General features: G+C 38.4%; 1 protein-coding gene across 1 annotated transcript in view; it reads left to right on the top strand.

The window, feature by feature from the left end:
• The window catches only part of Alkal1 (ALK and LTK ligand 1), a 46,003-nt gene extending 29,401 nt beyond the window's left edge, over positions 1-16,602 (top strand). The window contains exons 2-5 of the mRNA XM_028773392.1: positions 6,495-6,548; positions 10,008-10,088; positions 11,539-11,615; positions 16,144-16,602. Coding sequence (XP_028629225.1) covers positions 6,495-6,548; positions 10,008-10,088; positions 11,539-11,603 — 200 coding nt within the window. The 3' untranslated portion in view covers positions 11,604-11,615; positions 16,144-16,602. The remainder of the gene's footprint in view (positions 1-6,494; positions 6,549-10,007; positions 10,089-11,538; positions 11,616-16,143) is intronic.
• Positions 16,603-17,707: the final 1,105 nt, after the last annotated feature.

Raw genomic sequence — 17,707 nt, 5'->3', positions numbered from 1 at the left:
TACACAATTGGTGGATGGAGCAAGTTCTAACACACACCTAGACAAGCTTTACATATACATACAGATTTGATGCATGGAACAAAGTTCCAACATATTGTCATACAAATATATACATAGATATTCATAGTTGATGAGTGAAAGAAACAATGTTCCAAACCCTACACTTTATCTTTTTCTTCTAAAGCATATATATCCCAGCAAAATCTTTTAAGCAGTATAAAATCACAATGTGATTACATCCTAGTTTTCTTCTAATGAATGCCTATGAAAAAGCCAGTATGTATCCCAATACCTTTACAAGAAACAACATTAAATAGTTCAGGTAAAGAAAACAAATTATTCCTAACCCATGTATATTCATAACTTAAGCAACTTGTTATAGATTAACAAAGTGTAACCAAACAAGGTAGTTTTCTCAGGCAGCAATTTCCAGTTACAAAGAAAAGAGTAATTATTTTATTATTTACCTTTAAAAGTAATCTTATAAGAATCTTAAAATAATCACAAATCTAAATTTTTATATAAAAATCAGTTATAGCTATTTTAAATCCTCAGAATGCATATCTACTCTTCAGTAATTCTTATTAAATCATATCAGAAAGCTAAGGGAAACAATAGGTATAAGAAATCAATCACCAATGACAGTCAAGTCAGCCAATGCTGCCATTGTTCTTGTTCCCTGACCATAAAAGGCCCCCAGCTTAACTAATAAGAGTGTGCCTTTCTGAACTTTGAATTCTTCCCTAAGATTTTCTAGCCAGTAGTAAAAATATCTCAACCTAGCTTCACTAATAACTTTATTTTTCTAACTATTTTCTAAGGTTGGTGGTCACTGCTGACAATCTAGGTCTCTAAGTTCTTTTCTAGGGTAGTGATTGAATCACTAATTGTTCCAGCAGCAATGCATGAAAGAGATCAAGCATTATTACTGTGAGTGGCAGACATACTGCCCAGTGAGGGGCTGGAAGCCCCGTTAAAGATTTCATACAATTCTTAGATCAAGAGGGATGTGAGGGCAACAGGCAGAATGGAACTTCATAGCAGCATGAAGTCCTTAGGACATATGGTCCTTGGAGTCATGCCACGCTAAGGCATAGTCATTGTGGCAGTGGTAAGTGGTGAGCTGAATCCCATGAGTTATAAAGCCCTTTGTTATTCTTCCTATATAGCCCTCAGCACCACAGAAAACTCAAACTTTTGCTCTTGTACACTGTGTTGTCTTAATTCCTTTTCTATCACCACAAACAAATAAAAAAACAAACAAACACCATGACTAAGGAACCATAAAATAAGGTGTTTAACATATCAGAAGGTGAGTACATGCCCTATTGCCATACATCTTAAAAATATATCCTATCTACCACCCCAGTGAAACTGTAAAAGTAATTTAAATACTGAACATATTAAAGTCAGGTCACTCCTTAATGCCGTATACTTCTTTATATCAGCTAAGAAGTCACAGAAGCAACATATCTCAGTAGAATGATCCATCCAAACACTCAGTACCATTTGCAATTAAAGGAGCAAGGCTTCCCTGTCAACAAACTCAATTCCAGGGTTAGGAATTGGGCAGGTAGTTACACTAGATGAGCCTAGTGGCTACAGGAGAGCTAGAAAATAGAAAGTTATATATAAAACAATAAAAATGGCCAAACTCCTACAAAATGTCAAACATGTCAAAAACAAAGTGGCCCAAACTGGATCCTTTTTATTTCATCAAGAGAATAAAGAAAGCAGTGTTAGAATGTAATCCAACGAAAAATAAACATCTATGGGTCCACACTGGTATAAATAGATGACCGCCTGGGGGAGACATGTCCCATGTAGCATTCTAAATTGTTCACATAAGCATGCTGAGGAGAAGAAAGAACCAGTCTCCCTAACATTCAGATAGAATAGTTACAGCTTTCTAGAGAAGGGCAAGCAGAAACTCTGCCACGGAGACACGCATGATAAATGCTACTTACACCAGATAAAAAATGTTAACATCAGCAACTACAATTATGCTGACTATATGTATACTTGATTAGATTAACATGATATCTTAACTATGAGATAGTTCTTAAATCCATAACTCCAGTCTAATCATAAGAAAAGCACAAATCAAAAGGACATTTTGCTAAATTCTTTGCCAGGACTACATAAAATTGTTGAAGACACCCAAACCCTGGAAAATATCAGATTGTGATATTAGAAATCAGGGAACTCAGGGGGGCTGAGGTATGACAATCACAAGTTGAAGGCTAGCCTAGCATAGATAGTAACCAGATCAGCTGAGCCTCCTGTCTCAAAACAGTAACAACAACAAAAAGAAACATTGAAAAACCATGAGAGTTAGAAGACCCCAAGAAGACAAGATGATTGTAATGTGAGACCCTAAGGTGGAAGTGTTAATAAAAAGCAAGCCTACCTGAAAATTCAGAGAATATAGACCTTGCTGGGTGATCAAGTATTTGTACAAGTTCACTAATTGCAATAAATCGATGTGCAGTGATCAAAAAAGATGTGTGGTGTAGAGTGCTTAGGAATACCAAAGAGTATAAAACTCTCTGGACTGCTAAACCTGCTTAATAATAAAAAAGTTATTTAAAAATATAGCAGTCTTGGACTGGAGAAATGGTTCAGTGGTTAATAAAACTGGCTGCTTTCCCACAAGACCTGGATTGGATTCCCAGCACCAACATGGCAGCTCACAACTATCTATAACTCTAGTCCTAGGGGATCTGGCATTCTCTTCTGGCCTCCTTGGGCACCAGACATGCATGCAGCACTCAGACATGCATGTAGGCAAAACACCCATACATTTTAAAATGACTAAAATAAAAATATAGCACTCTTAAAGATGTGAGAGGGATGAGGATGTTCTGTATGAGGTGGAGAGAGAAATGGAATGAATATAATCTACATTTATTGTGTTTGTATATGAGTTTACCAAAGAAAAACAAAAATGAAAATAAACACTCTCTTAAAACTAATAGAGATCTTAAATATTCTGTTTTTCATAGTATTAGGAACTCTGTCTCTTTAATGATAGTTGTAAGGAGAAAAGGACTTCTCAAATAATTATTCTTTGTTTTCAAGAGCTTTTAGAAAACTAGTAAACCTAACCATTGTGACCAAAACACTCAGAAATAGTCTAAGTGACCTAGAACAAGTTTTATATTATGTAAATGTTTGAAAGAGTCAAATGAAATGATAAAATAGTAGCAATGAAGATGGAACATGTCCTGTTTAGAGGATCATTCGTTGGGGAACTTTGCAGGTTGGTAGATCTTTACAGTACACAGTAAACAGGTTGACCAATGCTAGTTTCTTTCCTAAAGAATTGTAATAGACTCTCACATCATAAAATTCAGTTTATTTAGTGGACTCAGATTTCCACATGAGTTGAACTGTATATTCTCTCCAAATATGTTCTATCCCTGAGCCACAGGGAACATGACTCTATTGGGAAGTAGGGTCATTGGGTATGTAGCTAGTTAAAGTAAGGTCAGCGTATAAAAGAGAGGACTCTTGATTCAGCTTTACAGGAATCCTTACAAGATGATGATTATATGAAGCTCCAGAGATAAAGTAGAGTAGTACCCTATGGAGACAAAAACAAGACTTTAGTGACACCCCAGAATGCCAGGAGCTCTGGGAACCACAGAAACCGAAAATGGACTGGAGAGAGATTTCTCTTGAGCCTACACAGAGAACTGCCCAGCTGACATCCTGATCTCAGACTTTTGGCTTCCAGAATTGTTAGACAATAAGTTTCTGGTAATGTTTGGCATCTGGTTTCTGAAATTTTGTTGTGTTAACTCTGGGAAGCTAAAGCAGTACAGTCTCTCCTTGATATCTATAGAGGATTGATTCCAAAATCCTCTGTGATTGCCATGAGCCACAGCAGCTCAAGTCCTTTATATAACTGCTGTAGTATTTTTATATAACATATACATGCCCCCTGAATGCTTGGACTTATTCTAGGTTACTTATAATATTAAATACCACTTAAATACTACGTAAATAGTATTATTAAACATTGCTTAGTGATTAATGACCAGTGAAAGGTCTGTACACCCTTAATTCAGACATATTTTCCCCAACTATTCAGTATACAGTGGTTAAGCCTCAAGATGCAAGAACCACAGATTACAAGGCTGACTGGATTGTGTCATTTCTTAAGGGAAATGCATCCATTTTTTCTATATTTAGAGTCTGAGAAAGCGGCCAATTACTCTACTAGTCCTCTGTAGATCTGAAGCAGACATAGACACTGCATACAACATGGGAACTGCTCCAAACATACCACATTCTATTGGAAAACAGTCTGATGTTGTACTTACAAGAAGCTCCTAGATGCTCCCACTGGCCAGTGGAACATGTAGAAAGAAGTAAGAAACAATCCATTTGATATCATTTTCTTATCACATACGTAATTTGCAGACTATGCAAATAGTATCAAATAGTTTTTATTATTTCTATGTGTGTTATATCAGTGTTTCTACATGTTCATGTGATTGTTCAGGTGTGTATACAAATGTGTATACATGTATAAGTCAGAGGAAGACACTATGCAACTCTGCCAATCATTCTCTGCCTTATTTCCTCTGAATCAGAAGTGTGGCTCTTTCGTTAGGCTGGCCAGCCAGCCAGTGAGTACCCATGGTTTGTCTATTCCCCTCAGTGATGGGATTATAGGTTAGAACATCAATGATAAGCATTTTACTTGGGAACTGGAGATTCGTACTTAGGTCTTAATGCTTGCACAGTAAATGCTCTTATCCATTCAGCACCAAACAACTAGTGTTTGATTATTTCTAAAATGTCAGTGATCACTGTCACACAGAAGCGAGCTTGGATCCCTGAACTCTTGCCTTCTTTCCTTTCTTACACTCATGCTCTGATCTTACACACTGCTAGCAAAGGTAGCTTTTCTACAAGAAAGATTCTCACACATTCCTTACCTCCTGGGATATAAAGGGCTATTCCTTCCCCTGAGACTCCATCAACATTGCTCAGTCTCCATGAACTCTGATTCATCCAGGGTGACAAATATGCCTTCCATACTTCATTCATAGTATCTGTGGTTTATAAAGAAGTCAATATGTAAGGAAAATATAATAAGTCTAAATGTACAACTGGCAGGGGCCAGTAAGAGGGCCGAGTGAGTAAGGGTGATTGCTGTCAAGCCAGATGATCTGAGTTTGATATCTGGGACCCACATGCTAGAAGGAGAGAACAAAACCCTGCAATTTGTCCTCTGACCACCATATACATCCTATATTACACATACTAGCATACACAAAATAAATAAGTGCAAATCTTGGGGGGTGCTTTTGTTTTGCAAGAAAAAAGTAAATATACAACTGGCAACAGACGCCAAGGCTTAAGTATTCATTAAGTGTATTTCCTCCTCTACTACAAATATGTGTGTGTTCATAGTAGATTTTATAAACTACATTTTCTGAATGGCATGTTTTAGTGAGTACCAGTGAAGCCTAAAATGAAGCCTGTTCTTTAAGCTGTGCTTCATTCCAAGCTAAAGCCATGTAAGTACATCAGTCTCATGAATGACCTCAAGAGCATCTCAGCTCACTTGCTCTGGCTGCTATTCTGGAGAAAGAATTATAGGGAAAACAAAACAGGTTAGGAGGCTGTTGTCTAATCACAGTCATAGAAGTATGATAGCTGCACCAGCCAGAGTTAGTAGACAATAGAATTGCAAGAATCTAGATGGAGTTCGAAGACGGAGTATGCAAATTCACTCATAGTCTGATGGAGTGGAGAGGAAAAAGTCAAGTTAAGGATGACTATTTGAAGTAGGCTATTGTCTTAGTTTGGGTTTTATTGCTGTGATGAGATACCATTATCACAGCAACTCTTAAGGAAAACATTTAGCTGAGGGTAACTTACAGTTCGGAGGGTTAGTTCATTATAATCATGATGGGAAGCATGGTGGCACCTAGACAGACATGGTACTGATGAGGTAGCTGAGCGTTCTACATTTGGATCAATAGTCAGCAGGAAGAGCAAGTAAACCACTGGACCTGTCTTGAGCTTCTGAGACCTCAAAGCCCATGCCCTAGTAACACACTTTCTCCAACAATGCCACATCTACTTCAAGAAGGCCACACTTTTGAATAGTGCCACTCCCCATGGGCTTATTGTGGGCCATTGTCATTCAAACCACCAGAGCTATGCAAGGGCTAAAGAATGCTGCTATTCACTGAGGCTCAGAAACAGGATTGAAGGAGCTCTGGGTAGCCATAAAGTCCAGCATTCAGGTGTATCTACATTTGTGAGTGGTCTGTAGGGTTCCCTGGGGGAGCTGTAGAGAAAGCAGGAAGTTCTGCCAGAGCTATAGAACCCTGGAATATCATTAGGGCCAGAGCAAGGGATTTGAGATCAGCTATGCACACTACATGGTTCTATGTGTTTAGTGCTATATTTATGTTTTAATAGTGGAAATCTATCCTGTAAACTACAAAGTCTTTTTTTTTTCTTTTCAGAAATATTCCCAAGAGACTTGACCTTGAAAGACAAATTCATAAAGCATTTCACAGGTAAGAATATGCTATTTCAGTGACTCAGTTCCAAAAAAAAAGACTTTATATAGAATCCAGTCTTAGAAAATGGAGCTATGGAGATTATTGTCTAGAAGACGCTTGTAGTTCTTCTGTGTTTCAGTCAACTGCTATTAACTTGTATGAACTGTAATATGCACCAGAACGCAATAAGTAATAAAATATAAAGTTTTTTTTTTTTTTACAGAAAAATAGGAAGAATGATTTACTGAGAATCATGTGTCTTAGGGTTTTGTTGCTGTAAAGAGATACTATGACCAAAGCAACTCTTATAAAGGAAAACATTTAATTGGGGCTGGCTTATAGTTTCAGTTCATTATTATCATCACTGTGAGAAGCATGGCAGAGTGCAGGAAGGCATTACCTGTGAAATGCTCCTCCAATCCTGTTTCTGAGCCTCAGGCATGGTGCTGGAGGAGCTAGCTGAGAGTTTTATATTAGGCAGCAGAAGGAGAATGTTTGACACACTGAGTGTAGCTTGAGCAGAGGAGACCTTAAATCCTGCCCCCCACAGTGACACACTTTCTTTAGCAAGGCCACACCTACTTTAACATGGCTACTTCCTTATCTGCAGGTGTCTCTGTAAGATACTCAGCAACATCATTTGAAAGTTAACAAATACTGGAGCCATTACAAAGTCCCCTTCAATTACTGGAGGTCAGGCCTCTATCCCCGCCTTCTCATGATTAGAATCACCACAGCCCTTCTATACCTAGAGAAGGGAGGAGATGTCAGGGGCAGCCCTGCTTATACACTGAAGGCCTAAAATCAGCCATAGGCCTAAAATCAGCAACAGGCCTGTCATACATGTATACTAACACGAACTCTTGGGTCTCTGTGGAAAAACATTGAAACAGATGGCTATAAACTACTGTTAACAGGCAGCTTTTGTGGAAATTTACCATCTTGAGTAGTCATAGACCTTGTAAATAGGTAGCCTTGGCGGATAATACCAACTTAGATAAGGACAAGGGAATCATAGGCAGAGTCATAGTGACCTGTCCCCTGAACCTTCACCCAACCGATACTCTGTTCTGAAAGATATCTGTACTCCCCGTGAACACCCACACTAAGGTGTCATACCCTTCCCCACATCCTGCCTTTTTGTGTTTATAACCCCTGTGTTGATAAGTAAAAATTACGATTTGATTTTAAAAAATAAATAAAAATAAATAATAAAAAAAGAAAAGAAAAAACCCAACACAGGGGAAAAAAAAGAATAAGAGACACACTCATTCACACATTCAGGACTCCCATAAAAATACTATACTGAAAGCTATAACATATATACTTGGAGGACCTAGTGCAGACCCAGTCCTGTGTGTGCTACTTCAGTTCTGTGAGATCATATTTCCTCAGTTGATTTAGAGGGTCTTTCTTGTTTTCCTGGTGTCCTCCATCCCATCTGCTCTTGTAATCTTTCTGCCTTCTCTTCTGCAGGGCTCCCTGAGCTCTGAAGGGAGTGAGTTGATGGAGACATCCCATTTAGGGCTGAGTGTTCCAGGTCTTACTCTCTATGTGTAAAGTCTGGCTATGGGTTTCTGTATTTATTCCCATCTGGTGTAAGCAGAACCTTCTGTAATGATGGCTGAATAAAGTATTGATCTACGAGAAAAAAAACAAAACGAAAGAAAGTTAACAAATAGGTGTGTTTGCACTGAACTGTAATTTTACTACTTGGTCTGAGAAAGAGGATCATGACACATGACACCTTGTCTCGGAAAAAAATAAAAACTAAATTAAATATGATAATTAACAGATACAACTCTCAGATTTGAATAAGTAGAAAAAAACATATAGGGAAAACCATGTCTTTCTCCTATTACAAGCCTGGTGTGTAACATAGTAAAAGACAGCTGAGATTGTTAGCTGTAGAGAAGTGAGAGCAGTGTGCGCATATAATCATATGCTTTTCTAGAACATGGACAATAAATTGAAAATGATTCACAACATTAATATGAAGAGCAAAATTGTGTCATAAGACACTCTAGCATCTATTCTTATGCATGCCATAGACTGTATCTACGAAATACTCCAACACCTAAGAAAACGTTGCAGAAAAGGGGGTGGGACGATTTTAAGAGCCCAAGAATCAAGGACCTTGCTATGAGACTGTTTCCTTGTGACATCAGAAGCTACACTCATAAAATATTACCAACTTGACCACTAAAATATGGGCTGAACAAGGAGGACACCAACAAATATACCAAACTGGGAAATGGCCACAACGGTTCAACCCTGCACAAAGAACCCTGTACAAAGAACTACAGGCAACTGAGGAAAGCTGGGAGTAACTTTCTTCATCTGGGAATAACACACCAATTTGTTGTCTGGAGTCAAACAGTAAACCCAGAAAACATGCATACAAGTAGCTTACATGGACTCAAAAGGGAGAGAGAGAGAGAGAGAGAGAGAGAGAGAGAGAGAGAGAGAGAGAGAGGAGCGTGACATATGCTCATCTCTTTCCTGTTTATTAAACCTCAATGCTGCCTTGGCTGAAGCTTAATCTAAATCCTTCAGTGTATCCCTGAAGGCCGTTGGGCATCTGATTTATTCCCATACCTTTCCAGTCCACTGGCCAAATGCAGCTCTTCCTAAGTTTACCCTTCAACCCTTGTCCATCCACACCATCTGCCTGTTCTCTCCCACTATTGTCTGGCTCAGTGGGTTCCTCATGGCCATACTCTTCTCCTTTAAAGCACATCCCACTCCCACTGCAAGCCTTCTCAGATGATGTGGTGGTTTGATTAGGTATGGCCCCCATACATGAAAGCTAGGCAGGGGTGTCCCTGCAAGGAGGCTCAGAGAGGCCATTGTGTGAAGCTGTGAAAGTAAAGTTTGAATTTCCTTGGAGACCCCAAGATGTTAGAGACACTAGGACCATGGGATATCTGCCAAGAAGAGCTTCTAACAGGGAGTGGAACCAGCCCAAGAGAAAGAAGTGTGGCTACTGAGTGTTGGGGAGCTGACTGTGGGCCAGGTGGAAGGAGAAATGTTTTGGTGCAGTTTCAAGACCCTGCCCCCTTTGCAATAATCCTTACACTAATGAGCACACATTACTACAATTAAAAATAAATGTCATCATTAGAAGAATTACTTCCCATTAAGTTAAAAAAAATGTCAAAGAAATCAAAATCACTCTATCTTGGTTGGCTCTTTGCAGATTTTCCTTCAGTCTGGGCTGCTGCCTTTCAGTTATTCTAGAGTTCTACTAGTCAGAAGGTTCCATGATGTGAGATACTGAGAATGCGAAGTGAACTTAAATCAAAGTTCACTGCCTCCCACAGAGTCCGAGTAAAGGGAGGAATTCTTAGGCTAGTTCTTTAAAGGGCAGGAAGGATGGAAACTACAGTTACACCATCTCCATCTACAGAGTGCTAGCAATTTGTTTGGAAGACATGCCTCTGTTTATAATAAGCATTCTTTCCCATTTTCCAGGGCCTGTCACATTTTCAGCTGAATGTCGCAAACACTTCCATCGACTTTATCACAATACCAGGGATTGCTCAATGCCAGCTTGTAAGTTGCCTGGGAAAACTTTAGAAGAAAAAAAAATAAGTTACTCAACAATAAGTGCATATAATTTCATGCTTCAACTGTCTTTGGGTGGGACATAATAGACTAAACATTGGATGAGATGCTATTTATAACCCTTCAGTACTCAAGGTTGTGTGTACTGTTGAAACTATAAGGAATGAGAGATCATATTATGGTTGGGAATAGTTCCAAATCTAAAAACAGCCAGATTTTCCTAAAGACCAGAATGTTTGTCAGGACTGAAACAGTTTATCATTATTCAAATTCCTTGGTATAAATAAAATACTTTTTCACATAAATGAAAAAAAAGTGAGGTGTCTATGAAGTGCAAGTCACCATCCCTTCCTAAGTTATTTTGAAATAAATGTTGTTTATATCATGTCATTTGTACAGTGTGTGCTGGGTTTTTGTGAATGATGATAGCCTGTTGAGCAATAAGCTCTTTTGAATACTTAAGTTACTGGAGTTAATAATTCCAAACATAGCACTAAAGGGCTATCATTCAAAATGCCCAGTTATGATATCATATGGTTAGCTGAATCACCTGTTTCAAATTCCTTTCTAAATCTGAAAATTCCTTTTAAAGTGAGTAACTTTTGAGCATTGTATTCCTTGTCAGCTAGATGACTTTGAGGAGTACTTAACTTTACTTAGGGTGTTGAGTTAGATTTTTATTTTGTTTTTTTTAAATCCTTACATTTAATGACTAGAAAAAAATTAAACACAGTAGTTTTGCTCTAGTTTGCTTCTCTGTTGCTATGATAGAACACTGACCAATAGTGATCAGGGAAGGAAGATTTATTTCAGCTTACACTTTCACATCACAGTCCACTGATTATGGGAGCCAAGGTAGGAACCTCAAAACCAGTACTGAAGCATAGGCCATTGAGGAGCCGTTGCTTACTGGCTTACTCTACATGGCTTTCTTATATATCCCAGAACCACCTTCCCGGGGGTGGCATCACCCCCAGTGGTCTGGGCCCTCCCACATCAGTTATTAACCAGTTATTAATCTAATGGAGGCAATTCCTCAAGTAAGTTTCCTCTGCCCAGTTGATTCTAATCTGTATCATGTTGACAAAATGAAACAAAACAAACAAACAAACAAAAAAACAACTCAATTAACCAACCAAAAACTCAAGGCAAAGACACTGATTAACAGCATAGTTTGGTGGAGAAAGGGCAGTTTGGGGAAATAAACTCTTAGCTGTTTCGAGTTAAGTCACATTTGAAGCTATTTGTTCATTTTAAACTGAAGGCGTCAAATTTCCTTATGTTTTCAGAAGAATGAATGACAAAACCCATGTTAAGCATCTAATATGCTAGGTGCTTTTAAAACTATGGTTGTTACACAAATCAGTGACTAATGTTATTTCTTTCTAATTCATAGCAATTAATTATATGTATCATTACCTTTAAATGGCTTTTCTAGATTATAAAAGATGTGCTAGATTGCTGACAAGATTAGCTGTGAGTCCACTGTGCTCCCAGACCTAGGAAAAGTGTTCTGTGAGTATTTATCTATCTATCTATCTATCTATCTATCTATCTATCTATCTATCTATCTATTAAGCCTATATTTCTATTCCTCATTTCCTTTCCTTCCACCCACCTTGCCCTCTCTGTGGTGGTGAGGATCAAATGCAGGGTCTGCACACAGGAGGAAACCATTCTCTCTACCACTGAGTTGTATTGTGCCAGCAGCCCTATGAGTCTGTCTCAAGAGAATGTTGCCTGTAATCCCTAATTCACAATTCTGACATCCAAGAAACTAAGTCAGGAGGGTCTGAAGGTGACCTCCATTACTTTATTAGTGAGACCCTGTCTCAACAACAACAACAACAATAACAACAACAACAACAACAAAAACTTAAACAAAAAAGACGTCAACAGAAAAATTTGAAGAGTCCAAGAAGCCAGGGAGCTAATCTTAACATAACACAACAGCTGCTGAACTTACTAATGCTTTTTTTACTCTGGTTCAAACTTTATCTCAATGTGGTGTTTTCTGAGTAAATTTAAAACGTCCTCTAAGGGAATGGATACAAAAAATTTTGTATATTTACACAATGGATTATTACTCAGTTATTAAAATCAATGAATTCGAGAAATTCTTAGGTAAATGGATGGAACTAGAGAATGTCATCCTGAGTGAGGTAACCCAATCACAAAAGAACACACATGGTATGCACTCACTGATAAGTGGATATTAGCCGAAAAGCTTGAAATAGCCAAGATTCAACCCACAGACCACATGAAGCTCATGGAGAAGGAAGATCAAGTGTGAGTGCTTCGGTCCTTCTTAGAAGGAGTAACAAAATACTCAAGGGTGCAAATATGGAGACAAAGTGTGGGACAGAAACTGAAGGAGGGGCCATCTGGAGACGATTTCACTTGGGTATCCATCCCATGTGCAGTCACCAAAGGTAGATGGTGATATGGATGTCAGGAAGTGTATGCTGACAAGAGCCTGTTATAGCTGTCTCCTTAGAGGTCTGCCAGAGTCTGACATATTCAGAGGCAGATGCTCACAGCTAACTATTGATCTGATCAAGGGGTTCCTAATGGAGGAGTGAGAGAGAAGACTGAAGGAGCTGAAAGGGTTCGTGGCCCTATATGGAGAGCAACAATACCAGCCAAACAGAGCTCCCCAGGGTCTAAACTACCAGCCTGGGAGCACATAGGGAGGGACCCATGACTCCAGCTGTATATGTAGGGGAGGATGGCCTTGTAGGGCATAGGTAGGAGAGGAGATCCTTGGTCACATGAAGGCTGTACACTGAGTGTGGGGAAATTCGAGGGTGAGGAAGTGCCAGTGGAGGGTAGGTAGGGGCACATCCTCATAGACACAGGAGGAGGGGGGATGGGATAGGAGATTTCTGGGCGGGGAGGGGAGTGGATGGGGTAAGGGGATAACATCTGAAATGTAAATATAATATCCAATAAAAAGAAAAAAATGTCCTTTAAGCAGTTACATTAAGGAATATAAATAGTTTTTCTCAAAGCCTTACCAGAACTTAGTGGTCAAAAATACTTCAATAGTTTTCAGTCTCGTTTTCTTATCATACAGGAGCAATACGCAGATATACAGGTGAACAACTATTAACAGGTTCATCTTAAATGGTCAAATACATACTAGAGAAAAATAGTAGGCTTTAAAACTTTAATTTATGTAGTACACATAAAAACAATAGAGGATTCTGGCAAGATAGAAAGAACAATTAGGTGGTCATGGCAGTGTATGCTGTAATCCCAGCACTAGAGAAATAGAAGCCAAAATGAGTTCAAGAGCAGCCTTGACAATATAGCAAAAGTCAGTCTCAAAAACAAACTAAAGTCATAAAGGAAAGTTAAGTGATAAAGAAATCATGTACTTCAGCCTATTACATGGCAAAGTGAAAAGCTAAACTCAAAGTTGTATGCTGGATCAATCATTCTAGGAGCCCAAGGAAGGAAAGTATTTATTTGTAAAATCATAACAGCTCAATAGAAATTGCAATTATTTTTTAAATTATTTATTTTCATGTGGATTGATGTTTAGCCTGCATGTATGTCTGTGTGAGGGTGCCAGATCCTCTGAAACTGGAATTACAGACAGTTGCTGCCATGTAGGCACCGGGAACTGATCTTGAGTCTTCTGGGATAACAGCCAGTGTTCTTAACCACTGGGCTACCTCTCCAACCCCGATAAGTTATAATTCTAGTTTATAAATGTAGACTCTACACAAAACACTGAAAGAGACTACTGGTTTTGATACATGACTGTTTCTAATCTGAGTTCTTTTCCAGTATGGTACAATGTCAATTGGGTTGTTGTTGGTGGTGGGGTGGTAGTCTGCAATCAGTGCCATAGGCAATTCCATACAAGGAACTTGGTTCTTCTGGTCAAGAAGGTGGGGTGTAGAAGTTACAACTACCTGTATCCTAGAAATATTTCCAAGCATCTTACATTGGCCCGTGTAACTAAATCTATCTCAAATGTTTGCACACCTCACAGACTTAGGAGATGCTGAAACTTTCCTGTGTTGAAAATAATAAACTGTATAGTTTCACAAGTAATACTAAAATGCTATCATGAAAAATAATTAAAATTGTGGTTGTATGTGGTGAATCAGTTGAAGCTGTCTTGTTGCTATTCTTATTATTTTAAAGCAGTCATTGCAAATTAGAAACAATAAGCACTGTGAATTTTGAATATTCACAGCCACAAAATTTTCCCTTGCATTAGATGAAGAAATTGTGCTAACTCCTTTAGTATCCACTGATAAATTATATCAATTGACTGCTTCCAAGCTGTCGCAACCCTTTTGAATTTTCAAACCATTAGTACATAAGAAAATACATTTGGTAAAAGGCGAAAGATTTATACGGTCCAGCTCCCCTGCCTCCCCCCTACGGTCGACCACTAGACTTCCATGCCCTCCAGAAGGGTTCCTGGTATGCCTGGCTTTGCCCCCGTTTCTCTCGATAGAGAGCTTGGCCTCTTGATCATCACAACAAAAATTGGCTTTTTCCTAAACCAAGGCCGCCCTTGATATGGCCGCTAACATTGGGGAGCCTTCCTTTATGACAATATTACACCCCAAACTGACAAATGGTTGGTAAATTGAACATTTACAAGGGACTAGGATGGCTGTGAGTTTGCCCAATGATGGGATTATTGTAGGTCCACTTCCCAGGGGCCTACCCAATGCAGCCGAAAAGGAGTGCGTGGTGCTGGGAGTGGGTGCAGCCTACATGGCCTAAGACAGGGCTCTCACCCTCCTTTCACCCACATCGGAGTCCCTTGACGTTGCCCATCGTCGACAGCCTAAAACCTTCGACCATCGATGTGACTCGTCTCACATCAGTGTTTTGGGGTTGTGAACTTGTCTAAGACCCCCCATAATTAGACATCCAAATTCAAAATTCACATAGTTGGGATTGATCATAAGATGCCTTCTCTAACTAAACAGAGAAGGGGGAGATGCCAGAAGCCAGGACCCTCGCCCTTACCCTCACCCCCTACCTTTCCCCACCTGCACAATGTCCTCTGAAGCTTGGCAACTGCAAGATCCTGCTTAGCAACTGCAGATAGACTCAAAGCAGGGTACCATATCTTCTTAAGAATAGCAGGGAGACCATAACTCAAGCAGTGTACCATATCTTCTGAAGAACAGCAGGTAGATCATAATTCAAGGCAGTGTACCGTATAGACCATGACATGTTTCAAGGCACAGGCCAAGAAGATTTTGTACTTTTCCACCACCTGGCCCCTCTTACCCCCTCCCCTTGTAAAACATGCTATAAAAAAGCATTTCATGTTCAAAATAAATAAATTATTTATAAAAAAAAAAGAAAATATATTTGGCTATTGAAATGACCCGAATGAATCCATATTTTTCCCTTTCTTGGTTTTTAATATATTTTATATACTTGAAAGTTTACAGGAAGTTCTTAGATTAATACAATAATTGGGCTTGTTCCTGTCCTAACATTGTATTATTTAAAACATGGGACTTGGGATGTAGCTTAATGGTAGAGCATGCATTTGTGTTTGTATCAGGTTCTGATAGGAGACTCTGCCCAAAAAAATCAAAACTTAAAACGGTTTTGAGGTTCAGTGATTTCTTTTGTAATATTCTGTGTAAATGTCTATTTCAGATTACTATATGTTTGAGATTTTATTTACTTTTATCTGACGTGTATGGGTTTTGCCCATGTACATTCCTGGGACTGGAGCTGTGAGCTGCCATGTGGGTTGAACTAGATTTCCTGGAGGAGCAGCCAGCATGCATAGCTTTGGAACCAGCCCTGTTTCAGATTATTTATCAAAAGGTTATGTTTTAGGAACATTTATAGTGTTACCTGCTTTCTGTTAATAGGAAGATCATCATTTTCCTTCTTTATAAAATCCCTTCCTCTCTGTCTGCACACCAGCCTGCTTTCTCAGGGTTATATTTCAATAAAGATAATATATTACCATTGAAAGTGTTAAAATATTTTATGTGTTTCGAAAACCAGTTTCTTATTATTTTTATTCTCTTTTCCACTTCAGACATTTCATAAGATGCAAATATAATTTGAAGAAAAAGTGCCTGGAATCATATTTAATGTAAAAAATGGACACGTTTAGTTTCATATGAACCTACATGAAGTGACATCCCAGGCGTTCCTACAAGTGGAGTCCTGCAGGAGGAGGGAAAGTTTCTTACTTACCTTATGGACACAATAAGTTACAGTAATTTTTAAGATCATATATTGTAAATAAAATATTTAAAACTGTGCCTTATTTTTTCTAGGCATATTATTTTTGTATGGTTAATATTGTGTAGTAAGTATTTAATTATGTGAATTGTATCTCAGTACTACTGTAACTACTGTATATAATTTTAGTAATATGTTTGTCAGATATTGTGTTCAGTTTTGTAATTCTTATTTACTATTTAAAAGCCTTTATTAATAACTTGTTGTCTTTATGTGCATTAAGTTGAACTGTGAATTTTATTAAAACAGGAATATGAAAAAAATTGTTATTTCTTTTCATGAAAGCTATTTGAGTAAAGTAATACTATGGAAACCTGATATATATATGAAAACACACACATACACACACACACACATATATATATGAAGTAATTTTTGTTTTTAGAGATTAGATATCATGGTTTTGCTATCTTAAATAGAATAAAATTTAGGTGGTTTTGGATAGTTGATATGTGTGCCAGGGAGTGAGATGATTGTTTGTTTTCTGGACTTTTTCTTTGAACAACAACAAAAATCATACTTGGATGCATTCAGTGACCTTTACTTACTTACAAGAAAAACCCATGACAAAACACTTGAAAAGCCCTATCTTTTCAGAGAATAGACAAAACCCAAGTTTCTTAGTGATGTGTGAACAGTACAAATGCTGTCTATGTGCTGTTTTGAGAAAGGGTCTCAGGTAGCCCAGGCCAGCCTGGAACTTGCTTTGTAGCCAGTGATGACCTCTCACTTCAGACTCTTCTACCTCCTGCCTGCTGATGTGACCAGTGTGAAGCCCTGTGCCTTGCTCAGCAAAGATATTGGAAGTTGTTGTTTTAATCACCTCTCAACTGTTTATATTGGTGTTACAAAGAGCTATAGGCCACTCTCACTTTTCAGCACCTTTGATTTTGTTCACCACTGAATATATGGTATGCATTTATGTGTTTATGTGCATAATCCTTTGTCTATCAGTGAAAGAAAGACACACTCACAAGTGTCTTTGGCTTTAGAAGTATTATGGAAGTACATTATAAATTTTAACATTTGTATAGGCAAAGATTTACAAAGATCATGTGAAAAAATCCCAGAGAAGCCAGGCATGAGGCTCACACATGGAACACTATCTCTTGAAAGCTGAGGCAAGTCATAAGTCATAAGTTCAAGACCAGAGTGGACAAAATAGCAAGATCCGCTATCCTAGTTTATTTCTCTTTTGATGTTTCGAAACACTGGCCTAAAGCAAGCTGGGGCAGGGGGATTTTTTTTTTCTTCTTACATGTTATCTTTGTGAGAAACCAAGGGAGGAACTCAAGGTAAGAGCTTGAAGCTGAAACTGAAACAGACCATGGAGGAACACTGCTGAAAGTCTTGTT

The sequence above is a fragment of the Grammomys surdaster genome, unplaced genomic scaffold, assembly GCF_004785775.1.
Source record: "Grammomys surdaster isolate TR1022 unplaced genomic scaffold, NIH_TR_1.0 226, whole genome shotgun sequence".
Classification (NCBI taxonomy): domain Eukaryota; kingdom Metazoa; phylum Chordata; class Mammalia; order Rodentia; family Muridae; genus Grammomys; species Grammomys surdaster.
This window is presented reverse-complemented; position numbering and strand designations above follow the sequence as displayed.